A 27,139-nucleotide genomic window follows, 5' to 3' on the forward strand; every position below is an offset into this window, starting at 1 on the left:
TCAGTAGTCGGTGTCGGAGCCCTCGGTGTTGTCCACGTTCCTCGAGAGCATGTAGTTGTCCATGTCGATGGAGCGGCAGTTGTTGATGGCGTAGCGCAGGCGCTCGGCCATGACCAGCTGGCTGGAGTAGGGCGGCAGCCGCAGCTGGAAGAAGCAGGTCTGTGAGGTGGGCAGACTGTCGTAAGGCTGTGGAGAGAGACCAGAGCGGTGAGCGCGGGCAGCACGGCCAGGAAAGCGCGGGAAAGCTCGACTCGGGATGGCCGCCTGGAGGGGCGGCAGAGCACAGCCTTGGTGACAAGGCGCCCTTCCTCTTCTCACCCCCTGGCCTGGACTGCGGGGAGGACACGCTTCACAGGGCCCGGCACAGCCGAGTACTGTGCAGTGACTGTCACGGACAGTGAGCGGACTTGAGCCAGCCGCGGCCCCACCGTGCATAGGACACGGCACAGCCCCGCACAGCCCAGAGGAGGAAGGCAATCCCAGGACAAGACGCTGACCACAGGTGGCACATCCCTGTCATCCCAGTACTGGGGAGGCTGAGACAGGAGGATCACAGGTCCTTGGCCGGCCACGGCAACCTATGAGGCCCTCCACAACTTAGTGAGACTCCGTAAATGAACAATGAGTAGGAAGAATTACACAGAGCTGAAAATGGCTAGCTACATGGAATTATGTATGTTCTCTGCCTTCCCTGCAAACAACCATTTTGCAAACTATTTGTCATGATAGGAATGATGCTATACTGTTTTTAATATATATATATATATATATATATATTTTTTTTTTTTTCCCAGTACCGGGGCATTTTTTTTTTTCCAGTACCCAGGGGCATTCTAGCTCTAAGCCACACCCCCAGCCCTATTTTTTGTTCTTTATTTTGAAACAGGGTCTCACTGGATGAGGGCCTAAGTAGCTGAGGTTGTCCATAAACCGGAATCCTCCTGTCTCGACCTTTCAAAGGCTGGGATTACAAGTATGTGCCGCCATGCCTGGCTGTTTTTAATATTTCTAAAGCATGATTAAGAAAAATGCTCAACATCACTGGCAATCAGAGAGATGCAAATCAAAACTACCCTGAGATTTCACCTAACTCCAACTAGAATGGCAATCATTCAAAACACAAACAACAACAGATGCTGGCGAGAATGTGGAGGTGGGAACTCTAAGACATTGTTGGTGGGATTGCAAATTAGTGCAACCACTTTGGAAAACAGTATGGAGAATCCTCAGAAGAATGGGAACAAATCTATCATTTGATCCAGCAATACCACTTCTGGGTATCTACCAAAAAGATAGGAAGCCAAACTACCAAACTAATGCATGTGTATCTATGCTCATAGCTGCACAATTCACCAGAGCCTAACTATGGAACCAGCCAAGATGTCCATCAACAGATGAATGGATTACAAACTGTGGGATAGGTACACAATGGAATTTTACTCAGCCATTAAAAAAAAAATATGCTAAGTGAATTATGCTAAGTGAATTCAGTCAGTCACAAAAAATAAGAAATCAGATGCTTTCCCTAATATGTGAGTTAGGGAGGAACTCTAGATGAAAAAGGAAATCCTATAGAGGAGCAAACAAGACAACCTAAAGGAGGAGAAAGAAGTGGGGAAGAGGAAAATCTCTAAAACACTCAATGTACTTAAACATATCAAAGTCAACCACTAAGCTGAGCAAGGGAGGGAGGGACAGGGAGGGAATGGGGTGGGAATTGGGTAGGGGTTAAATCAGTGATGTGTGCATGTCTGTACACACGTTTTTTACCCCAATATGATGTATGAATATAATGCACCAATAAAAAATTAAAAAAAAAGAAAGAGCCTGCCTTTCTTCCTGCTGGGCTCCTGTTGATACAGGTCCTCAGAGCCCTGCCACACGGGTTGCATCTCAACATGGTGGGGTCTGGGGGCGTCTAAGTGCAGCAGGACAGAGATGACAGAGCTTGAGCACAGAACTGAAAGCAGCAAGGGAGGGAACACCACCAGATGGCTCTGGCTACACAAGTGTGGATACTGCAGGCTGACCTAAACCACAAAGGCAACGCCGCCAGGAGCCAGCTTTCTGAGGCCAACAGCCCCAGGCAAGGATTAGTGATGGACAGCGATGGACCAGCTCCTGCCCTGGCAGGGGCTAACCCATCAGGTGGGGTTGTTTCCAGAGCTGAACAGAAGGGAGCCGTTTCCTCCTCCCAGCCTTGCTCTAAGCAACAAAACAGATCCACAACTTATAGTTTCTGGTTAGTCATGCAGAAAATGTATGGAAAGGCTCTTTTCATAACCCTCCCTGCGCATGGCTGTGGCCTCTCCAGGGAGCCCAGCCCAGGAGGGGGCACAGGCCTGCAGCCTCTGCAGCAGCAGGGAGAGGGAGGGCTTTGACTTACAGCGACCGCCAGGAACAGCCGTGGGAAACACCAGAAAGGTGGATGCCGAGACTGAGGCGATCCGGCCTCCTACCCCTGCTGACCAAATGCCACAGGCCCTGCTCAGAGGGCTGCCCGTTCCTATGGGAGAGGCTGCTTGAGAAGAGTGGTGCAGATGGAGGGCCACTGCCAGCTTAGGGCAGTGCTGGGCTCCAGGAGGAGCGGTAGCCAGGCGTTTACCTTCAGGCATGGGCAGGGGCACAGGAAAGCACCCAGAAGGGCTTCCTGGAAGAGAAGTACTGGCACTGTGCTTAAATAAGAGCATGCCTGGCCCAAATGAGAGGGACGCGAAGGAGAGCTTACTAAAGCAGAGAGAGCAGCCTGCACAAGGGCAAGAAGTTTCACAACAGCTCGGCCTGCTGGGGAGAAAGGCCCATTATGCCAGACAGTGCGAGTGGAGAGGTGACGGCAGGAGGTGGGGCAGAGCCAGGCGTGGAAGGAAGGCAGCCAAGGCTGCTCCACGCACCCTGGACTTCACGGGAGCTGACAGGTCTGAGAGGAGGAGCGCGACATGGCTATTTGGGAGCCTGAGAAAGATGACTGACAGCAGCACTTCAGAGTCTAAGCCGTTTTATTCCTGAGCCATGGGTCAGAACTGTAGCCCGGCGGGGCCTTGCGCCAGGCCTCAGAGCAGCAGCAGGGTGGGCCCCACACCATACACGGAGGCGTGGGGCCCGAGGGCGCTGTGCCCCTCATGCTCAGGGACCTTCTGGGGCACATGTACCAGCTGATGGTCAACATCTTCAGAACAAACACGGTGTATCCTGGTATACATCAGATGACGAAAAGCACAGGACACACAGGGCAGAGGCAGCGGGGGACCCTTCTGCCAAAATCACTCTAACTTGGAAGACGCTGGGAGGGCCAGGCGAGCTGTAGGATCCAGTGCACTCCACATCCACTCACAACTTCCTTCACTAAGCTAAGTGATAGTTCTGAACAAGTTTTACTACTTGATTTTATTTATTTATTTATTTATTTTTTGGTGGTACTGGGGTTCCTGGAAACCCTCTATCCGGGCTGCACTCCCAGACCTATTTATATATTTTCTTTATTTGGAAACAGGGTCTCTTAAGCCAGCGAGGCTGGCTTCGAACCTGCGCGATCCTCCTGTCTCCGCCTCCCAAGCGCGGGGGTTACAAGCGTGCGCCACCACGCCCGGCAAGTTTTACTACTTGATTTTTAAAGAATCTAGGTATTCCTAGGACTAAAGCCTGGATGAGTAGGCCTAATCGAGGGTCACAGTTTGGTTTGCACAGTGACCAGAAAGAAATAAAGACAGACACTGCCAAGGAAGCAAAGACGACCCACTCACCCTGTCAACCTTCATGATTTGAAACCTTTGAGAAATGTCGGCGGTGTTGGCCGGGAGCCGGGAGCGACCGGACACGAAGCGCATGAACAGCACCCGCTCCTCGTTGGAGAACTCCTCCAGCGTGCGCCAGAACCACTGCACCAGCTGCTGCTGCTCATCCACCTCCCGATAGCGCACCACCTTCTTCAGGACCTCCACCGAGATCTCCGGCATCCCGCACACCATCTGCTCCAGCTGCTTGGCCGTGAGGAGGGACAGCAGCGGCACAGGGACGATCCAGGACATTCCTTCTCGGACCGCAGCCACCTGCTCGGGAGAGGTGGTTCATTTTAACACGTGCGTGGGTAAGTAGCTGGGTGCACACGCTGCCCACCTGGGCTGGGCTCCTGTGGCTGCCTGCGCGTCTGTCCCGTACCTGCCCTGGGGCTCTCAGGCTCCTGGCCCTAGTGCAAGTCCAGTTTAGGGCCATCTCTCTCCACAAAATCCTCGCCCCTGGAGCACTTCCCAGTGGACACCCACTTACTCAGCTTCTTAGCCACACACAGCCACTACGCTGTGTCTGCACCGCATCGCACCAGTGGAAGAAGCTCTCGGAGAACTCATGTAGCCGTCTACTATTTGTTTTATATATATTTTAAAAGCTCCTCCACTCCCCCACCTGAGTACTGAAGTTTGAACCCAGAGCCTTGCGCATACTAGGCAAGTGCTCTACCACTGGGCCACGTCTCTGGCTGTGTGTGTGTGTGTGTGTGTGTGTGTGTGTGTGTGTGTGTGTGATACTGGGAGTAGAACCCAAGGTCTTTTCTACCTCCGAAGTATACTCCCAGCCTTATTTTTTATTTTATTTGGAAACAGGGTCTCACTAAGTTGCTGAGAGCATAAGTAGCTGAGGCTGGCTTCGAGCCTGTGTGATCCTCCTGTTTCAGCCTCCCAAGCACAGGGATTACAAGTGTGTGCCACCACGCCCGGCTCGTCTCTGGCTTTTTAAATTTTATTTTGGGACAGAGGCTTGCTAAGATGCCCAAGCTGGCCTCAACTTTTCCCACCACACCCAGCTATATTTGGAAATATAGTTATATTCTTGCAAAAAATATATTTTTTTTAAAAACTGAAAAGCACAAAAAGAAAGTAAAAATAAGTCAGTAAATACAAAGAATTTAGTCAGGAGTACTGACTAATTCTTTTTTTTTTTTTTTTTTTTTTTTGGTGGTACTGGGGGCGGAACTCAAAGGCTTTCTACCTCCGGGCTATACTCCCAGACCTATTTTTTTATATTTTATTTGGAAACAGGGTCTAAGTAGCTGAGGCTGGCTTCGAACCTGTAGGATCCTCCTGTCTCAGCCTCCCAAGCACGGGGATTACAAGTGTGCGCCACCACACCTGGCAGGTGTATTGAATTCTAAAACCAGATTCAGCACTATTATTAGCTCTGTCGCTTTAATTCTGTCATCTGAAAAGTGAGGCAAACACTGCTGCCGCGTGGCTCTGAGGGTTTCACGTAGTCACGTGGAGTCTTGTGGTCTGCACGGCTGCTCATATAGCCACAGTTCTGCTCTCAGCAGTGCTGAGCCTCAGCGGGCTGATGCAGGGCAGGGGAGGGGCCTGTTTTCTTCCACGTCTCCTGGAAGGCTGTACAGTAGTGGGCTCTGCACAGACACGTCACTGTTCAAGATCTGTTTCATAAATGCTTCTCTTGGCCACCTCAAAGCCATCCCTCATAAGCAACAAATCAAGTCTGAGAATGGGAACAGCAGCCGTCTGGGGAGGGCCTGGGGTTATGACTGGCAGTAAGGCGGTCGCTCCCACAGCAACTGGCAGTGAGGGACTCCACAGGCAGTAACAGAGCTAAAGTCCACCAAAACCAAGCAGTCACTCCTAGTATAATACAAAATGGAGGCTGTCTGGAAAAAAGTCATACTGAGGAATGGGGCTGGCTGTTTGGAGATAGCAGGGGGCAATTGGGACAGTTATGGGAAAACAGTCAGTTCTAAGAGATGAAGAGGAAACGAAAGAAGAAGAGTCCTCGTCCCTTGGCGGGGGAGAGAGCGGCCATCTGACACTCAGGACACAGACACTGGTGAGGTGGTCAGTGAGCCTGGCTCTGCTGTGGACACTCGGTCCTTTCATCTGGAGGCAGTGCTTCTTTCTGTGAAACGATGACTACATCCTTACCTCACAGAGTGACCAAGGGAAGGACTGCACGTGCATCTCTGGCACCAGCCCTCACATGCAGAAGATGACAGGATACATTTCTAGTCTCTGAGGCTTAAAACTACTCACGAGCTGGAGGTACACCCTGAACCGTGGCTGTGTAAATACTGTCACCTTCGCTAAGCCAAGAGAAACAGTTTTATGACTAGACTTGGCCAAAGTCAAAGAAAGACTCAGGAATGGAGGGTGTGGATTATGTACACTTCATATTACTAAACTTCCACAGCCCCAGAGTTTGGGTCTAGTTCCCAAGAAGACCCCAACATATTCTGAAAATAAAGTGTTATTGAAATGGCTATTAATGATTATATTACTGAAAGAACCATTTTGAGTTCTTTTTTTTTTCCCTGTTCACTCAAATTCCCATCATTTATTAGATGCTTGTGTAGCACAGAAAAAAAGATAAGCCAAATGAAAAAGAAAATACGTTCTTCCTTCAAGCTCTTATTGGTTAACCAAAAAATAAGACCCAAATACTAGGGTACACTATATAGAATTACATGATATGTCTTAAGGAATTTTAAAGTAAGGAACAAAGGTCTCTAAGGTTAGGGACCTAGGGGAAAGTTCGTCTGTGAAGGAGAGACATTCCTAGCTGGGGCTTGAAGGACTTCAGCAGGGAAGGAAAAGACACTAGTAACAGCATTTCAGGGCTGGCTGACCAGCTGGAATGGGAACTCTGGATTGGGAAGACATGTTGGCAAGCAGGACTGAGGAGGAGTGAAAAGACAGGGCCTGAAGGCCAAGGACAGAGCCGGGCCTCAGTCCAGCCAATGACCAATTCAGAGCTGACTTATGGCCCTGAGTAAGGAGACAGGAGATGCCAAGATGTGACCTGAGAAGTCTCTGAGTAGGGTCTGAAGTAATGATACAAGAGAGTCAACACAATAAATACCTAAGTCAGGATGTGGTAGTAATCAGTCAGCTCTGGAGGGAGACAAGACATACATGCAGTGTACCCGCTCCAGTTATCTCACCTGCCGGTCCATCTCATGAAGTCGATACTCAATGGCCCTCTCCACATACTCCTTCCGATTGGAAAACGTGAGTGGGATACTATTTCCACCAGGGATTATGGGAACCATTTTGCCATCAGCACTCTGGCCAACAAAGGAGTCAAGAGGAATCATCTAAAGCAGAAAGATAAAAAGAACTTTATTACATGGCAGAAATAACAACAAAAATATGTCACATACACCCGATAGCATGACAGTAACAAAGTCAAGATTTTTAGGATACAAATAAGGCAAATAAGAAAGGTATAACTGGCCAGGTTACTTGATCAGCAACAACACAGGTAATCTGGCTGGAGGTAAAAAAAAAAAAAAAAAAAGGGGGGGGGGCAAATCTGCCTGTGCGCAAGCCAGGCTAGCCGAGAGCGGAAGGAGCAGAAAGCAGCGCTGGCGCCAGCTCCACTCAAGGCCGCTTGGCGCTGGGTCCGGCTGCCGAGCAGCTGTGGCACAGATGGGCACGGGCGGCCTGGGAACAGGGCTAAATGGTCTGTGCACACAAGAGGTCAGCACCAGCAGAGAGAGGACAGAAGGATGTACCTCATGGAAACTCTCCTCGGTAATGCCACTGTCTTCAATGTGAAGAATGCTGTTGAGGGTCTGCACATAGAGCAGGTCCACCTCCTCCAGGTCCTCCAGTGTGAGCGGCACGCAGCACAGCTGCTTCCACACCAGAGGGGCCAAGTGGAGGTCCAGAGGCTTCTTTGTACGAATAGCAACTCCCATTAAAATTCCCAAGAACTTGAACTGCATTAAGTGTTCATCAAGGCAGGCAGAGGGGTTAAAAAGGAACCTACAGGAGAAAAGAAACATTTCAAACAAAATTTTCATTTCTATTCAAAATTGGTTATCCAGCGGCCACAGCATTAGGTTAGACCTATGCTGTTGAAAACAGTAGCCATTAACTACATGTGGCTAAATGAATTAAATAAAATTTAAATTCCAGTTCTTTAGCTACCCTAACCACATTCTCAGTGTTCAACAGCTACGCATGACCTACAAGCCACTGTTTTGGACAGTACAGGGACCATATTTTATTTTCTATTTTTATTTTTTCAGTAGTGGGGATGGAACCCAGGGGCATTCTACCTCCGAGCTACATCTCCAGCCCTATTTTTTATTCTTTATTTTGAAACAGGGTCTTGCTGAGTTGCAAAGGGCCTCACTAAGTAGCTGAGGCTGGCCTTGAACCGCGATCTTCCTGTCTCAGCCTCCCAAATGCTAGGATGACAAGCGTGCACCACCATGCAAAGCTAATTGGAGCTGTGTGTGTGTGTGGGGGGGGGGGAATGGGGACGGAATCCAGGGGCATGTGACCTCCGAGCTACATCCCCAGCCCTATTTTTTATTCTTTATTTTAAAATAGGGTGTCACTAAGTTGCAGAGGGCCTAAGTAGCTGAGGCTGTCCACAAACTGCAATCCTCCTACTTCAGCCTTTTGAATGCTAGGATTACAAGTGTGCGCCATCATAGCCAGCTCTTCTAAAATTATTTTTAGGAGAAACATAAAAGGGCAAGGAGATAGTCTATTTAAAAGCTTTTTAACAAATTATGGTGCAGAGAATTCCCTACAGGGAGCCCATGTGGGCCTCCAGAAACACAAAGTAAGTCAGGCCCCATAATCCCAGCTGAGTGTCCTCTCCCCTCTATCACCACTGAGTTAGTCCCATCAACAATCCTGAGTAACAGTGGAAGTGCCTGCTCCTCATCCGAGATGAGGGGACAACGACAGCATCTGCTCCTAGGACCCTCAGAGGGCTGGTCCACATGAAACAGAACAGCGCCTGGTACACAGGAAGCTCTCAGTAAATGTGAGCTCCTGCTCTATTACTGCTACTAAAGATGCTGATAAACACTTGCGGCCTTACCTGTCTCTATTGTAACCCACTTCTGCAGTGGCATTAGGAGAGGGTATAAGAAGGTCAACTACACCAGTTTCAAGTTCCTATAGAAGAAAGAAAAATACTTTGCTGAGAAATTACAATCAATGTGCATCAAGAGAACAAACCAATTACATTAAAGATTATACTGAAAACAAAATATTCTGAGGAATTTATAGTTCTATGTGATAGCTAGCCATCTCTATGTTTTAATTATTTTTGTAGTTTTTATTTAAAATTGAAATAAGGAAGTCTTCCATGTGGAAAATATCCTGCAGTATGGAGAACCAGCATGAGAAAGTCCATTTGGTGACAGGTTGGGCATCTGTGAATAGGGCATGGTGAAATTTTAAACACAATAAATAATGGCCAAGCCTTATTCTAGTCACAGTGTCTGTCAGAAACATCCCAATATTAGGCAAAATTGGATGGGACAAAGCTGACCTGGAATAATCAAAGCTGTTAATGTGGCTCTTCAAATTAAAACTGGCAGAGAGAGAGAGAGAGAGAGAGAGAGAGAGAGAGAGAGTGTGTGTGTGTGTGTGTGTGTGTGTGTGTGTGTGTATTTTATACTGGGGATTGAACCCAGAGGTATTCTACCTCCAAGCTACACCCCAGATTGGTTTTACTTCTTATTTAGAGACAGGACCTCACTAGTTTGCTGAATCCTCACTAAATTGCTGAGGCTGGACTCAAAACCTTGTGATCCTCCTGTCTCAGCCTCCCAAGTACTGGAATTACCTACTTAGGCCACCACACCCAGCTATACTGAAACTCTTTCACTTATTTTTCCTAAGTCCCCTGGAGCCTCTGGAAGTCCCACCTTGTTTTAAAAGCACCAAAATAAATCAGAGAGCACATGGATGGTACCTGATTTTTCAGCTCCTGAATGTGCCATTACTGTTTCCTTGCCACTGTTATAGTGTAACAGTGAGTCAGGAGTAGGTGGCGAAACGCTGACATTTATGTAGTGAATATCTTCACAAAGCATTCCCACTCACTCTAATTCACTCACACAGCACTGACAGCACTCCTTGCTACATTTAATAAGATGTGCCTGACAGAGTTGTCACTGCAGAGTAACAGGAGCACTAACTGAATGGACACTCAGCAGGGACACCTGCAAGGCTGTACCTGGCACATCTCTGTAATGGTGTCATCAAACACTCCTCCAGCATCATCAGCCCCTTCTCCCACCAACTTCACCTTCCAGGCCCGGGAGGGCAGGCGGAGGTCTGACGCATTCAGCTTGACCACTTGCCTCGCTATCTGAACGAAGATGGGCTTACATTTCCGTCCTCTTAAAAAAAAAAAGGCAGAAGGGAATGAAAAACAACTCACCAACCTCCCCAAATCACCACAAAGATCTCTGATATTATCTCCCCATTAATGAATTAACACACCAGCTTGATACCAGTGGAACACTGTGTTGTGACACCTGGGTACTAATGTAAATACTATTACTATCCTTTTTTTGTGTGTGTATATGGTGAAGATTGAACTCAAGGCATTCGACCTCTAAGCTACACCCCAACTATATTTTATTTTTTAATTTTGAAACAAGGTCTAAGTTGCTGTGGGCCTTGCTAAGTTGCTGAGGCTGGCTACGAACCTGCGATCCTCCTGGCTCAGCTTTCCAAATACTGGGATTACAGGCATGCACCGCCACAGCCAGTTATTACTATCCTTTATAAGTAAGCAAAAATAAATCTCACAGAGATGAATTAGTAGGCCGGGTGTGGTGGCATACACTTGTAATCCCAGTTCGTGGCCAACCTCAGCTGCTTAGTGAGGTCCTCTGCAACTTAGTGAGACCTTGTTTCAAAAATAAAGAACTAGGGCTGGGGGTGTAGCTTGGAGGTAGAATGGCCCTGGGTTCAATCCTCGGTGCCACAAAAAAAAAAAGAAAAAAATAGAGATGAGTTAGTAGTAATATTCACCTAAAAAAAATTCTAGCTAGTTAGTGAAACACACACACACATATGCCAACCTGGTTGATATTCTCTTCACAGTAATTTGAGGTCCATAGTTTTTGCCTTGAACCATGGTTTTTCCTATGGAGCGCACCATCGGGAGAGTGTAGACTCTTGGGGCCAACAAGGGCCGCAGCTGTCCCTGCACAATTCCCCAGGTTCCAGCATTATAATGAGATGTGCTGTTCTGTAACAGAAAGTAAGATTATCAGTAATGGTAAAATATAACGATTAAATGACACTTCTCACTTTTAGAATAAAAATTCTTTTTGGAATGCAGTTCAAAAGTGTAAATCTGAGCCAGGTATGATGGTGCACACTTGTAATTCCAGTATCTGGGAGGCTAAGACAGGACGATCACAGGTTCAAGACAAACCTCAGCAACTTGTGAGCCGTTCTGCAATTTATTGAGATTCTGTTTCAAAATAAATAAAATAGGACTGGAGGTAGAATGCCCCTGGGTTGAATTCCTAGTACTACATACAAAAAAAGTATAAATCTGGGTATCAGTAACTGTCAATAACTGTGTGTGTGTGTGTGTGTGTGTGTGTGTGTGTGTGTGTGTGTTTTGCTAGGGACTGAACCTAAGGCATTCTACCGCCAAGCAACACCCCCGCCCTATTCTGTTTTTTATTTGGAAATGGAGTCTCACTAAGTTGCTGAAAGCCTTGTTAAACTGTTGAGGTTGGCTTCGGACCTGCAATCTTCCTGTCTTATCCACCCAACTACTGGGATTATAGGACTATACCTGGCCTATTAGTACCTTTAAAAAATATGTATTTTTTGAAGATTTAAAAAAGTTTATTAAAAAGATAGAAATAGCCAGGCGTGGTGGCGCACACTTGTAATCCCCGCGCTTGGGAGGCAGAGACAGGAGGATCGTGCAGGTTCGAAGTCAGCCACGCTGGCTTAAGAGACCCTGTTTCCAAATAAAAATGTAAAAATAGGTCTGGGAGTGTAGCCCGGAGGTAGAAGGGCTTCCAGGAACCCCAGTACCACACACACACACACACACACACACACACACACACACACACACACACACACACACACAGATAGAAATACAGAAAATAGAAATACAGCCCCATGCCAAAATGGCACGGGGGGGGGTGACTCGAAATGAATACACCCTAAAAAATATTTTTCTGATAAATTATATGATTACTCAGCCGAGCATGGTAGTGCACGCTTGTAATCCCAGTACTTGGGAGGCTGAGACAAGAGGATCTCGGTTCATAGGCAGCCTCAGCTACTTAGTGAAGACATCTGCAACGTAGTGAGACCTTGTTTCAAAATAAGAAATAAGAAAATAGGGCTGGGGGTGTTAACTCTGAGGTAGGATGCCCCTGGGTTTCACCCTTAGTACCACACAAAAAATTTTACTATTTTTGAAAACTTTGAAAATACAGAAAAGCACACATACATATATGTGTATGAAATCATAAGGCTACCATACAGAGACAGTCTACTGACAGGCTCTCTTTCCAGTGATTTTCCATGTATGCATACATCCACTTTCCACGTTGTTGAGGTCTCCTGGCTCATATAATCTTGGCAGCTTTCCTCACTCTGTACCAAGCAGCAGCGTACCCTGCTATGCGGCTGACCATCTACTTCCAACAGTGGTTTGTCAAAGGTCTCACGTGCTTGGACACTGGTGACACAAGGCTTTTGACTGGTATTTTTACAAACCGATACACATTTTGGCAAATATGCTTACATATTAATCAGCTGGCTTTCTTTCTAAATTACTGGATGGACAAAATCAGCCAAATTTATTTTATTTCCCCATTTGCCCTTCACAAGATCCAGAATGCTTATTTGTAAGGAAGAAAAGGAAAACTCTAGTTGATAATGGTGGTTTACACCTATAATCCCAGTACTTTGGAGGCTGCAACAGGAGGGTTGCAGATTCAGAGCCAGCCTCAGCAAATTAGCAAGACCGTATTTAAAAATAAAAAATAAAAAGGGCTGAGAGTTAGAGCTCAGAGGTAGAATGCCCCTGTGTTTAACCCCCAGTACCGAGAGAGAATTTCTAAATTTCTCAGATTGATTTATATAACAACCTTGACTATGGTCCTAGTAGCTTTGTGTGTTCTATTTGTGGAAAATATGTAACATTCTTTTTTTAACTTTTTTTCCCCCTGGTACTGGTGATGGAATCTAGGGGCATTCTACCTCCAAGCTACACCCCCTAACCCTACATATATATTTTTAAACAGGGTCTCACTGAGTTGTAAAGGGCCTCACTAAGTAGCTGAGGCTGTCTGCGAACCACGATCCTCCTGTCTCAGCCTCCCAAATGCTGGGATTATAAATGTGCGCCACCACGCCTGGCCATAACATTCTTAACTATTTACTCTTCCTCAAGTTTTGGACAAACCAAAACATAGAAGGCAGGCTACTTTGTAACCAATAACACAATCACCAATATCTGAACTGTCCCTAAGCCAGCAATAAAACTGTCATCTTTTCTGCTTCTTTGGAGTCAAAGAGTAAAAACGTTTCCAAAGGCCGAGGGGCCTCGCAAGCATGTTGTGGCACTGCTTACCGATCCGGCACGTTACCTGGTTGTTTGGGCTGAGGTTCAGCAGCCTCCACGATGAGTACATGAGGTCGGAGAAGTGGTACAGCAGCCGGAGTCTGGCCCGCACGGTGTGAACGCTCACCTCTCTCAGCGCTCCATACTGCGGGGGCACAGCATCAGGCAGGCCCAGCTGCAGCGGGACCGACACGCCTGCGTGGAAGCCACAGGCGCACTTGTGAAGGAGCACGAATGCTTTAATTTTCAGCATTTTGAAAAAATTCAAACACACTGAGAACTTGCAATAACTATACCATGGACGCCCATTTCCATCACCTGAATTCTGTAATTAATATTTTGCTACATTGATCTTTCACACATGTATCTACTCCTCTATCTATCAACTCATCTTTTTGTCCATTTGTGAAAGGCTTTTAAATTTAGTATTATGGAAACCTGGTCTTTTCTGTTTTTTTTTGTTTTGTTTTGTGTTTGTTTTTCAGAACTGGGGATTAAACCCAGGGGCATTCTACCTCTGAACTACACTCTGAGCCCTATTTTTTATACTTTTTTTTTTTTTTCCAAACAGATCTCACTAAGCTGCAGGGGGCTACGCTAAGTAGCAGAGGCTGGCTGCGAACCTGTGATCCTTCTGTCTCAGCCTCCCAAGTTTCCAAAGGCTGTGGGACCTGGCAAGCATGTTGTGGCACTGCTTACCGCGGCATGAACCACCATGTTCCGTTCTTTTCTCTTTTATTTTCCCATTGAACAATGGTACTTTACATAGCTCCAAAAAAGAAAGGAAGAATGAAAAGAGAGGAGGGAAAGGAGAAAAAAAGCCCAATTCTTCATCTCCAGTAACTGTCATCTTCATAATGCAAGGTACAAGTAAGGACCATAGAGGCAGTTCTATGAAATGAAAATGGGCAACTTAGCAGAGCCACCTTTCATGGTCACTAGAAGTCTGACAGAGCAGCTCTGACAGAATGAAAGACAAGTTCATTATTCACAAAGGCTTTTTATTGCAAGAAGTAGACTGTCCTAGATATTAAGATCTATACAACTCAATTCCCAGAAGTATTATTACACCTCTTAATAAAAACTAATGTTGCCAAGCATGGTGGTACAATATTGTAATCCCAGTAATTGGGAAACTGAGTCAGGAGGATCGCAGGTTCGAGGACAGCCTCCACAAGTAGTGAGACTTGCATCAACCTAGCGAGACCGTTTCCAAATAAGAAATAAAATCAGGCTGGGGGTGTACCTTGGAGGTAGAATGCCTCAGGGGTCCATCCCTAGTAACACATACACACACACACACACACACACACACACACACACACACACACACACACACAATAACAAAAAACAAGACAAAACAAAACACTAATGTTTACTGAGTACTTTGTACGTGCCTGGCAATATTCTCAGAACTTAACATGAATTGGATTATTTAATCCTGAGCTCTTTGCTATTATTACTCTCATTTTTTGGACAAGAAAACAGTATTAAGATCACTGGCATAGCCGGGCATGGTGGCGCATGCTTGTAATCCCAACATTTGGGAGGCTGAGACCTGGAGGATAGCAGTTCATGGACAGCGTCAGCTACATAGTGAGGCCCTCTGCAACTCAGTGAGACCCGGTTTCAAAATAAATAATAAAAAAATAGGGCAGGGGGTGTAGCTCAGAGGTCAAATACCCCTGGGTTCCATCCCCAGACCCGCAAAAAAAAAAAAAAAAAAAAAAAAAATCATTGGCATAACATGTGGAAGAGCAGGATTTGTCCCTGCCGTGTGGGCAGAGTCTGAAGATTTAACTACCACACTGTGTAGCCTCAGTCCTGAAGGAGGAGAGGAGGAGTTAAAGCTCTGGACACAGAAGCCACCGCGGCCCCGAAACCATCGACACACAGGCAGCAAAGCTCACCGTGGAGGCCAGCACTCAGACCGCCTCCTGCTTGCCTGGAATCTATCTCACCCTCCTTCTCTGAAGGCATTTAAGGGAAAGCAATCTTTACGGGGAGCCTTCCCAGGACGTGTGGTTGAGAAGTAGAGAGGCTGGCGAGAAGGGGAGGTTGTTTTAGGATTCCAGTGCCTTAGACATCTGAAGCCGAGAGAAACGAAGGCTCGAGGGTCTGAGAAGCAGCAGCCCGAATGCAAAGAGCTGCTTAAGAACGACAGATGCCACTTCAGGAGTGGCTGTCTTCATGGGGCTGGTGCGATGAGCAAGTCCACAGCTGGTTAAGTATACAAGTACGCACGTACCTTTTAAGCCCTTTTGTACATTTATAAAGATTTCACAATAAGCTAAAGTAAAATAAATAACCCCAAACTAGAAGCAGCTCACTAGTCCTACCATGCAGGCTGGAGTTGAATGGCCGCAAGTGGATTTGCTATGCCAACCCCCAGACATCAGGCTTCAAACAGTTAACTGGGGTGCGGAATATGACAAATGTTATTCCTAATGGTGAGCTTTAGGAAGCTATCTGTCACTCGTTTTATATATAAAAAAAGTTCTTAGCTGCTGTTCTGAAACCAGAACTCTTTGCTGGCCTATGTGATGTATTTTCCTCTTCTAGGGCTGCAGAGAGGACTGCTTCATCCTGTAGTCAGCAGGAGGAACACCTCCTGTGAAGCACACTGCATGGTGCCGAGGGCGTGAGAATACCCTGGGTGCGTGGGGAAGGCAGGGCGGTTTCAGACAGAAGCTGGCTGTAGCCTGGAACGGGCAAGCAGACAGTACAGTGGGGCACTTCTGAAAAGGCACTTTCAGAAGCTCGGGCATGCCGTCCTTCACCTGGTGCTCTTGGTGGGACAGGCGGTGCTGTCCATGCAGCACTGTGACAACGGCCCGCCGAGATCTGCCGAATGTTTTTCCCTTGTAGAACTGTAACCAGGGTTGGTTCTCGAACATGGTTGGTGTGGCCTAGGCCAAGCTGAGAATAAATAATACACAGACATTCAATTAGAAAGGGGGAGAGTAGAAGTCAAGATAATGAAATGTTACTATCTGTGCCAAGCACTGACATCAATAATGAAATAAATTCTTTTTTTTTTTTTTTTTTTTTGGTGGTACTGGGGTTCCTGGAAGCCCTTCTAACCTCCAGGCTACACTCCCAGACCTACTTTTACATTTTTTATTTGGAAACAGGATATCCTAAGCCAGCGCACACGGCTGGCTTCGAACCTACGTGATCGTCCTGTCTCTGCCTCCCAAGCACGGGGATTACAAGCATGCGCCACCATGCCTGGCTTAATAATGAAATAAATTCTGATTTCTTTTGATCACAATGGTCTTCACAGCTCAGAATGCCTACGAAAAATTAAGGTACAACAAAGCCATCCCAAATCTTGCAGGTGTGTGTGTGTGTGTGTGTGTGTGTGTTACTGGGGATGGAACACAGGGTCATTCTACCTCTAAGCAACACCCCCAGCCTGACTTTTTAATTCTTTATTTTGAAACGGTCTCACTGAGTTGCAGAGTGCCTCGCTAAGTAGTTGAGGCTGTCCACGAACCACGATCCTCCTGTCTCAGCCTCCCAAATGCTGAGATTACAAGTGTGCACCACCACGCCTGGCTGCAGACTAGTTTAAATGACTGAATACATTCTTGGATTCCACTTCTGGAAAGGGAATAACTCTGGATTTCTGTTTTTAGGAGAATACTGAGACATCAGTGTCACTGCAGCTAAAAAACTCAGTATCATAGGAAGGATCATGTCAAGGCCTGGCTGGGGAATTCCCAAAGGCATCTTCAACATTAACTCTCTTCTCAGGAAGACAGTCTGCAAGCACAGTGATGGGCGGCTTCCTTATCTGCTAGAGATGAGGAGACCATAGGAGCCTAATTAAGGTGACTAGGAAGAACACATGATCTTGAACCTCAAGTCCCTGGCTCTAAGGACAACCAGATCCAAGGAGAATTTATGCACAGAAATGGCTCTGTACACTGGGTGAAAACCACTGTTGTAGCAGGCACCTGACATCTCCCACCAAGATCTCTTTCTATCCATATACAAAGGGCACTGAGCGTATCAATTTCGAGTCTTTTCTCAATCTCTGAGAGCTTCAGTTTACTTCTGTGAATAATAATGGGGTTGGATAAGACTCTTGTCCAAATGAAAATATACTTTATATACTGTTATTTCATTCTTTCCTTTTTCTGGTGGTGGTAGTGACAGTAGCAAACACTTATATACTGCTGTACACTACATGGCAGACACCTAATGCATACACAGTTAATTCCCATCACTTACTCCATAATACTGCCAATTTTTTTTTTCTTGTGGTGAGGGTGGAACCGAGGGGCTTTTCTACCTCCAGGCTATACTCCCAGACCTATTTTAATCTTTTATTTGGAAAGAGAATCTCAGTAAGTTGCTGAGAGCCTCACTAAGTAGCTGAAGCTGGCTTTTTTTTTTTTTTTTTTGGTGGTGTTGGGGTTCCTGGAAACCCTTCTACCTCCGGGCTACACTTCAGACCTGTTTTATATTTTTTAAATAAAAAATGGAAACAGGGTCTGTTAAGCCAGTGGAGGCTGGCTTCAAACCTGCATCATCCTCCTGTCTCTGTCTCCCAAGCGCAGGGATTACAAGCATGTGCCACCACGCCCGGCTTGAAGCTGGCTTTGAACCTGAGCTATCCTCCTGTCTCAGCCTCCCAAGCACTGGTATTACAAGTGTGCGCCACCACGTCTGGCTGCCAATTTCTTTTTAAACTATGATATAACACTTTCATTGCCACAATCAAGATAGAAAAGGCCAGGCATGGTGGCGCATGCTTGTAATCCCAGCATCTGGGAGGCTGAGACAGGAGGATCACAGTTCTCAGACAGCCTCAACTACTTAGTGAGACTCTTCGCAAATCAGTGAGACCATGTTTTCAAATAATAAAAAATAGAGCTGGGGATGTAAGCTCGGAGGTAGAATGTCCCCAGGCTCCATCCCCAATACCATGAGAGAGAGACAGAGATAGAGATAGAGATAGAGGTAGAGATAGAGGTAGAGATAGAGAGACAGAGAGAGAGAGATAGAGAGAGAGATAGAGAGAGATGCAAAATTAGACTCATAAAATGATCAGTTCCATGACACACATGTGCATGGACACTGAGGCAGAGATTATGAATTTTTACCTTATCCTTTTCTCAAATGAAGAACACTGTCAGATTTCTAGACTACAAAGACCAAGAAGCAAGATATTTACCTGCCCTTCTGAATTGCTCCCCCAGGCATATACATCTCCGGTCGATGTTAGAGCAAGTGTGTGTTCAGCCCCAACTGCCACATCTTCGATGACCACTCCAGCCAGGACAGGGATTTGCTGTGGCCGGTTGTGATTGCGAGCACGCCCCTCAGGCAAGCCTATCAAGCGATCTGCAAAACCAGCGAGAGGCAAAGCTATGGAGGCCACTGGGGCCCTTCCCCGCTCCATTCAGTCACTGTCTGTGGCAGAATGGCAATGACATGTGACTCAATGGGGCAGCAGCTGCTGGTATGACAAGTACAGCAGCTTTTAGTGAATCAAGTCTTTTTTGGTACTGAAGATGGAACCCAGGAACATTCTACCTCTGAGCTGTACTCCAGCCCTATTTTTATTCTTAATTTTGAAACAGGGTCTCACTGAGTTGCAGAGGGCCTCACTGAGTTGCTGCGGCTGGCCGTGAACTGCGATCCTCCATCTCAGCCTCCCTAGAGTTGGGATTTCAAGCGTGCCCACCACGCCTGCTCTCACTCTTCTTTTCAAAGCCAACTTTCCATGCCCTCAGCCTGTCCTCACCTGCCTTTCACTCACACTCCCCCATTCCACTCTTATTTTTCATTCTACACTCTCTCCCTGCATTTCCTAGATCCTATTAATATGGCTTTAATTACTTTATTTACTTTAATTTAATTACTTTAATTACTACTATGTAATTAACACCCCCAACCTACAACTCTATAATCTCTCTGGAGTTCTAGATCTAAATTCTCAATAGCCTGATGGACATTTCCATACATATACCTAAGACTCCATTTGACATTATTAAAATCGATCTCCCTACAAACCTCCTCATCCCTCAGTCAGTAAAAGCAATGTTCTCCCAGGACTAGAAATTTAAGTTGCAGTTCATTTTTTCCTCTTCCTCACAACTGCCTTGCATACCCTTCAGTCTCTACAACTTAACAAACAAGTTCCATTTAAGAAAGTGAGCTTAGAGCCAACGAGTCCCTCTGTGAATGCTTGGGTTAGGAATCTAGGCAAGATTTTAAGCCTATCTGTCTATGAGTTCCCCCAGTACATCACATCTGTAGCCCGAATTTCTGGAAGGGATGGAATGAGATAGGACATCGAGAGGCCCTGGTGGTCTGGACATTACCACTGAGGTACACCTTTAGTCCTATTTCATATTTATTTTGAAACAGGGTCTTGCTATGTTGATGAGAGTCTCACTATTTCCTGAGGCTGTCCTCAAATTTTCAACCCTCTGTCCCAGCCTCCCAAGTACTGAGATTACAGGCATGCTCCACCATACCCAGCTGGATACTATTTATGGCAGCAGGGCAGAAACAGTAGAAAGGAGGAGAGGAGAGGAGAGACTAGAGCAGGACTCTTCTAGTAAGAGTAAAGGCTCTGGCTTGAGGAACTTACATGGGAGAGGAGTTTGTTCTTAAAGAAAAAGTTAAAACAGGAACAGAAAATAGTCAGTGAATGAGGAACATGATGACTACTCACCTCCCAGAACAAAAATGTTTCTATAATACACATGTATACAAAACAAGTAATATAAGCTATGTGTCTGTGCATGTGTGTGTGTTTTATTGAACCCAGGGGCATTCTGTCTCTGAGCTATACCCTCAACCCTATTTTATTTATTTATTTATTTATTTATTTATTTATTTATTTATTTATTTATTTATTTATTTTGTGGTTCTGGGGGTGGAACCCAGGGGCTTTTCTACCTTCAGGCTATACTCCCAGACTTATTTTATACTTTCTTTGGAAACAGGGTCTCACTAAGTTGCTGAGAGCCTCACTAAGTAGCTGAGGCTGGCTTCCAACCTGTGCAATTCTCCTGTCTCAGCCTCCCAAGTGCTGGGATTACAAGCGTGTGCCACCATGCCTGGCTATTTCTTATTTTTTAAGTAGGATTTCACTAAGTTGCAGGAGAACTGCTAAGCTGCTGCGTCAGCCTCAAACCTACAATCCTTCTGTCTCAGCCTTCTGGCATGGCTTGGAAAACATCTTACCTTGACCAAAGGTATACACATGACCATCCTTGGTCAAAGCAACAGAAAACTGAGTTCCACAAGCAACTTTTTTTATTCCAATTCCACAAAGGACATCAACTTTCTGCAAAACAAAAGTACAGGACACACATTTTAGGAAGAGAAGAAACATTCTTGAACATGTCTGCTGGCACATGCAACGTCCAGGACTGCCTTCCAGTGAAGTTACTCCCGTCAGCTGCCTTTCCACCCAGTCCACACTCCTAAGTGCTATTTTCTCCCACTGCTTTATGAACTAACTGAATTGTTTTGGGGGGAGTGCAGGGGCAGGTATAGTTTGTCTAAAATCTCCAGGATCTCATGTGAAGCATTCTTCTGAGCAACAGAAACCAAAAAGAATGCCATGACCTTCTAACAAACACTGCAGGATAAGTAGGGCCGCAGGCTTCTCCCTGTTGGTTTGACTTTTTTAGCTTTCAGAGGTGACAACAGTTGCCTTCTATGTTCCCCAGTGAGGGTTTTCGGCCTCTCTGCACCTAGAGATGACTATTCACTAATCTAGCTATTGTGAAGTCACACACTACATGTGATGGTAAATCTGAAGCTAAACATAAACTGAGTATTTGGAAATTGCATTGCTTGTTAAATGTGTCAACCCACATAAAATAACTGCATAGAAAGTCTTCTGCAATGCCATGAAACCTTCTAAAATGTGAATAATAGCTCCTAATTTATTTCTGTGTGCATGCAGATATATATATATTTATATATATTATTTATTTATTTATTTATTTATTTATTTATTTATTTATTTATTGGTGGTACTGGGGTTCCTGGAAACCCGTCTACCTTTGGGCTACACTTCCAGACCTATTTTATATTTTTTTCAAAATTTGGAAACATGGTCTCTTAAGCCAGCGTGGCTGGCTTCGAACCTGCATGATCCTCCCGTCTCTGCCTCCCAAGCGCGGGGATTACAAGCATGCGCCACCATGCCCGGCTTATTTATATTGTTTTTTAAAAAGGAGATGCACACATATATATTTCATATTTCAGTGGTAATGAGCTGAAATAGCACTTATAAGCAGAGAGCTATAAAAATTGCCCATGGTTCTCTCCAAAAGAGAACTTGGAAATATGTTTCTAACTATTTCTTCTCTGTATGAGACAGCCCTATAGTGTTCAGCTTATCTATAGAGACAGAGGTTTATCCTTGAAGAATATTTACATTTAGTTTACCTACTAATGGCTTATTTAAAAATCAAGATCTAGAATGCTGAACATTCAAGAATAATCAACAGAAACTTCTAATCTTCATTATGAATTACCAAAAATGTGAAAAGTAAATTACTTCCAACTAAAAAGAGGTACTGACAGATAAAAACTAATCTTTGTTGTCTGAAACTTTTGATTAAAGGCAACAACTGACCTGAGGTGAAGATTTTGCAGTGGAATTTCCTAGGCCTAGTTTCCCATAGTCTCCATCTCCAAAAGCCCACACCATGGAGCCGTCTGTTGACACTGCCAACGTGTGGTTTAACCCACAGGCCACCTGAAGAAATCACAGGGTATTTAGTAAGGCAAATCATAAGACTCAGACACATAATCATGTTTCTGGGACCCCTTTTCTCTACTTCATTGGAAAAGCTGGATATACTTCTACAGATTTTTATTAACTTTAGCACCTACTGTAAATGTGAACCAAAATGGACCACCTAGAAAAAAATCCTAATGTCCACAAACATAACTTTCCTCTTCAAAGTGAAATCTTTCAAATATCTGTAGCTAAAAATAAAAAAGTACAAAAGATAGGGGGCAATATATATAACTCAAAAATACTCATGCACAACAGTTTGTCTAAGAATGATACAGAAAAAAGAAAATTTAAGCTAGGTGTGGTGGCTACTTAGCGAGGACCTTGTAATTCAGTAAGACCCTGTTTCAAAATAAAGAATAAAAAATAGGGCTGGGAGGGTCACTTGGAGGTAGAATGCCCCTGGATTCCATCCTCAGTACCACAAAAAAAAAAAAAGAAAAGAAAAGAAAAAGAAAATTTATATCTCATTGTTGAGAGATACTCTCAATGTATACAGCAGAGAGAAATACTGCTTAAGAGCAGCAGCTACCAATAATACTGCAATTTAGCCGTGAAATGCAAGGCTATCAGGACACAAAAATCTGGACCATTCAAAGGTTTTATAGCAAGTTGTATTAGCACTTTATGAGATTTTTAAACTATTCACACATTGGCCGGGTGAGGTGGCGCATGCTTGTAATCCCAGCATTTGGGAGGCTAAGACAGGAGGATCACAGTATGTGGACAGCCTCAGCTACTACTTAGTGAGGCCCTTTGCAACTCAGTGAGACTCTGTTTCAAAAATAAAGAATAAAAAAATAGGGCTGGTGAGGTAGCTCAGAGGTAGAAAGCCCCTGAGTTCCATCCCAGTACTATCCTCCCCCTAAAAAAAATTCACACATTGAAATAAGGGCATCATTTATTTGTCACGTAAAAAAATTGGTCTAAAATTTTCACCCTGGGAAAGTCATGAAAAATCATCAGCTATATCAAACAAAATGTACAGAGTTTAAGTATCTGGTGAAACTGGTCCTCCCGAAAGGAGAAAGCCTAAGTGCATATGGAAGAGACAAGATATTACTATCAGCTAAAACACTGTATTGGCTTATTCCATGCCTGTCCAATCTGGTATCCCTCCAATGCAGTAACTCTCTCTGGAAGTTTTTTGTTAGAGGTGTTTCCAAGACCCAGACGACCGTAGTCACCGTTACCAAAGGTAAACAGTTTGCCATCTGAAGTTACCACTGCTGAGTGTTTGAAGCCACAAGACATCTAGAATAGAATTAAGAAGAAAAAAAAAAAGATTTTAAGAGGAGACAGTAATAAATAAATAAATCAGATCTTTTGGTTATTTATTTTTATTTTTTGTGGTACCAAGGATGGAACCCAGGGGCCTTCTACTTCCGGGCTATACCTCCAGACCTATTTTATATTTTTATTTGGAAACAGGGTCTCACAAAGTTGTTGAGAGCCTCACTAAGCTGCTGAAACAGGGTCTCACAAGGTTGTTGAGAGCCTCACTAAGCTGCTGAGGCTAACTCTGAACTTGTGATTCTCCTGTCTCAGCCTCCCAAACACTGGGATTACAAGTCTGTGCCACCACACCCAGCTCTGTTCAAACTTCTAACAAACTCAAGAATGAATCTGTATGTTCAGTGTGGTGGCAAATGACTATAATCTAAATACTTGGGGGCAGAGACAGAAAAATTGTGGGTTTCAGGCCAGCCTCCACAATTTAATGAGGCCCTCACCAACTTAGTGAGATCCCATTTCAAAATTAAAAACAAGTCAGCCAGGTATGGTGGCGCACGCTTGTAATCCCAGCATTCGGGAGGCTGAGACGGGAGGAAGACAGTTTACGAACAGCCTCGGCTACATAGTGAGGCCCTCTACAACTTAATGAGACCCTGTTTCAAAATAAAAAATAAGGCAGGGGATGTAGCTCAAAGATCAAAAGCCTCTGGGTTCCATCCCCAGACCCGCAATAAACAAACAAACAAACAAACAAATAAATAAAATAATAAAAACAAATCAAGGCTGAGCCTGGTGGCACATACATGTAATCCCAGCATTTGGGAGGCTGAGACAAGAGGATCTGGGTTTGCGGACAGCTTCAGCTACTTAGGCCCTTTACAACTTAAGTGAGACCCTGTTTCAAAATAAAGAATTAAAAAAAAAATAAGGCTGGGGGTGTAGCTCAGAGGTAGAATGCCCCTGGGTTCCATTCCAGTACTACAAAATAAAAACGAAAACAAAAAATAGGGCTGAGGTAGATGTCCCTGGGTTCAATACCTAGTACCACACATACACAAAAATCTACACAATCTACAAAATTCTTGTTACCTAAATTTAAGAATGCTTTCAATGTTATTCAACCAGTATATTTACTTTTTTTTTTTTTTTGGTACTAGGGATTGAAACCAGGGGCATTCTACCACTGAGCTTCAGACACAGCCCCCTTTTCTTTTTGGTGGTACTGGGGTTCCTGGAAACCTTTCTACCTCCTGGGTTACACTCCCAGACCTATTTTATACTTTTTTTTATTTGTAAACAGGATCTCTTAAGCCAGCGTGGCTGGCTTTGAACCAGCGCAATCCTCCTGTCTCTGCCTCCCAAGTGCAGGGATTACAAGACTGCGCGACCACTCCCGGCAGCCCCATTTTTTTTTTATTCTTTATTTTGAAACAGGGTCTCACTAAGTAGCAGAGGGCCTCACTAAGTAGTTGAGGCTGGCTGCAAACCTGCGATCCTCCTGTCTCAGCTTCCCAAGTACTGGGAGTACAAGTGTGAGCCACTACACCCGGCTTATATTTACATTTAATGGCCAACTTATCTATGTCTTTCCTGACCTGCACCACTTCTTCTCCTTGTAAGGCCTCGATCTGCCTTGGCCGTCGCTGCCTGTCACTGTTCCCATGGCCAAGTTTACCATAGTCACCATCTCCCCAGCTAAAGACTTCACCACTTTCCGTCAGGGCCATTGAGTGCCCATCAGAACCACAGGAAGTCACCAGCTGCGTCACCACAAAGCCTGGAACGGAGCACAAACCCAACAGGCATCACTGGATGTTAAGACACCTGTCTTTACTTGCAGAAGCTACAAAATGCCCTTAGAATTGAAAAACTCCAAAACAGTATTAGGAAAACAAAAATAATTTGATTTTAAATCAAATTTGTAGCCATAACCTGGCAAAGCTGAAAGTAGTCACATAAAACGAGGATGGCAGCAACATCCAGCCACTCCTACAAATGCTTTCCGTGGACTATCTCATTTCCTATTTTCACACAGAACCTAAGAGGCAGGTAGTAACACCCCCATTTTTACAACTGTGGAAACGGAGTCACAAAGAGATCTAGTAAGTCTGTGAAAGGTCCAAAAGCTAGGGACAAAAGGACCAGACAGAAACAAAGCCCATGTAAGCTTCAGAGGTATTCTTTCTCCAAGTCCCATAGAACTCTGCCAGAGAAGCCCTCTAAAGTCTTTAGTACACTTGCATATTTCCATATAAACTGATTTTTTTTTTGGCGGCAGTGGGGATAGAACCCCGGGACATTCTACCTTCAAGCTATACCCCCCAGCCCTATTTCTTATTTTTTATTTTGAAACAGGGTCTGAGTTGCAAAGGGCCTCATTAAGTAGCTGAGGCTGTCCTTGAACCACGATCCTCCTGTCTTAGTCTCCCAAATGCTGGGATTACAAGCATGTGCCACTACGTCCAGCTTAAACTGGTTTTTTGTTGTTGTTGTTGTTGTTTTTTTGTGGTACTGGGGTTTCTGGAAACCCTTTTACCTCCGGGCTACACTCCCAGACCTATTTTTATACTTTAAATTTGGAAACAGGGTCTCTTAAGCCAGCATGGCTGGCTTCGAACCTGCGTGATCCTCCTGTCTCTGCCTCCCCAAGCACGAGGATTACAAGCGTGCGTTACCACGCCCTGCTTAAACTGATTTTTAATTTATTTAATGAATCACATAAATGCTTATTACTATTATCAATAGTTTCTTAATTATACTTTTGTGGAATCTATAATCTTTAATGATTTCAAAAAATTATTTACAAATCACTGAATTCTAGCCTTGCTATTATAAATAACTGAAAAAATAATATAGCTTAAAATATGTATATTAAAGCTGTACACACCTAGACAAGAATTCAAATATAAACGGAACCCTGTGATTTCATTTAACAAAGGATAAGAGATCTAACACAAGCAAGCATAGTTTCTGGCCCCTTTTAAACTGAGGACAGTTTTACCTTGTAAGGCTGAAATAACCGTGAGCACATGGAGGTCATCTGAGTTTCCTTGTCCTAATCGGCCGTAACTTCCTTCCCCACAAGCCAGCACCGTGCCATTGGCCTGTATGACAAAGGTGCAATTCTGACCACATATGACCTAGGACAGAAACACATAACTGAAAATACTATCCTTTATTACTTAGCTTCAACATGTAAACATCTGAATAGTTAAGTGCATTCCAAGACCTTTACCAGTTATTCTGTCATTGTAACTAAAGGGGATAGGTTGACATTAAGTATGATTTTCCTGTTTTGTCTTGATTACTATAAAACTAATTACTCAAACAAAAAAAGTCTGAGGCCCATCTAAGATAGTTTAGAACCATGCTATTTACAGGAATTTTAGCAAATTATATGGTTAAAATGGTAAACATTAATCAAAAAAAAAAAAAGAGAGAGAAAGAAAGGAAGGAAGGAAGAAGGAAAGAGGAGAGTATGGAAGGTATGTATTATACAGGGAATAGCAGTACACTCTGGAATAGCTGTGGTAGAAAAAAAACAAGAGAAAGCAGTGGCCTCCAGAAAGGTGTGGAAATAGAGTACCACCATTATTACAAGAGAGGAGTGGTATTACTGAAATCTGACTCAGGATCCTAGGAAAATTTATGGATCTCAAACCAGAACCACTTATAAGTACTCTCTCAATTTCCATAAATACACAAGGCGCAGGCTTAATGCATCATGCTGTTAATTCATTATACTTGGAAACAAGAAAAATTTAG

The 27,139-nt window shown here is 44.6% G+C and overlaps 1 protein-coding gene across 1 annotated transcript in view; it reads right to left on the reverse strand.

Moving 5' to 3' along the window:
* The window catches only part of HERC1 (HECT and RLD domain containing E3 ubiquitin protein ligase family member 1), a gene marked incomplete at both ends in the record, with an annotated part of 161,097 nt that continues 133,958 nt past the window's right edge, over positions 1-27,139 (reverse strand). The window contains 15 exons of the mRNA XM_080690546.1: positions 1-186; positions 3,741-4,046; positions 6,929-7,081; positions 7,502-7,754; positions 8,830-8,906; positions 9,976-10,141; positions 10,832-11,001; positions 13,382-13,551; positions 16,137-16,275; positions 18,542-18,711; positions 20,566-20,668; positions 21,974-22,096; positions 23,237-23,392; positions 24,970-25,151; positions 26,376-26,514. Coding sequence (XP_080546672.1) covers positions 1-186; positions 3,741-4,046; positions 6,929-7,081; positions 7,502-7,754; positions 8,830-8,906; positions 9,976-10,141; positions 10,832-11,001; positions 13,382-13,551; positions 16,137-16,275; positions 18,542-18,711; positions 20,566-20,668; positions 21,974-22,096; positions 23,237-23,392; positions 24,970-25,151; positions 26,376-26,514 — 2,493 coding nt within the window. The remainder of the gene's footprint in view (positions 187-3,740; positions 4,047-6,928; positions 7,082-7,501; positions 7,755-8,829; positions 8,907-9,975; positions 10,142-10,831; positions 11,002-13,381; positions 13,552-16,136; positions 16,276-18,541; positions 18,712-20,565; positions 20,669-21,973; positions 22,097-23,236; positions 23,393-24,969; positions 25,152-26,375; positions 26,515-27,139) is intronic.

The sequence above is a fragment of the Muscardinus avellanarius genome (genome assembly GCF_963383645.1).
Source record: "Muscardinus avellanarius genome assembly, chromosome: 3".
Lineage (NCBI taxonomy): Eukaryota > Metazoa > Chordata > Mammalia > Rodentia > Gliridae > Muscardinus > Muscardinus avellanarius.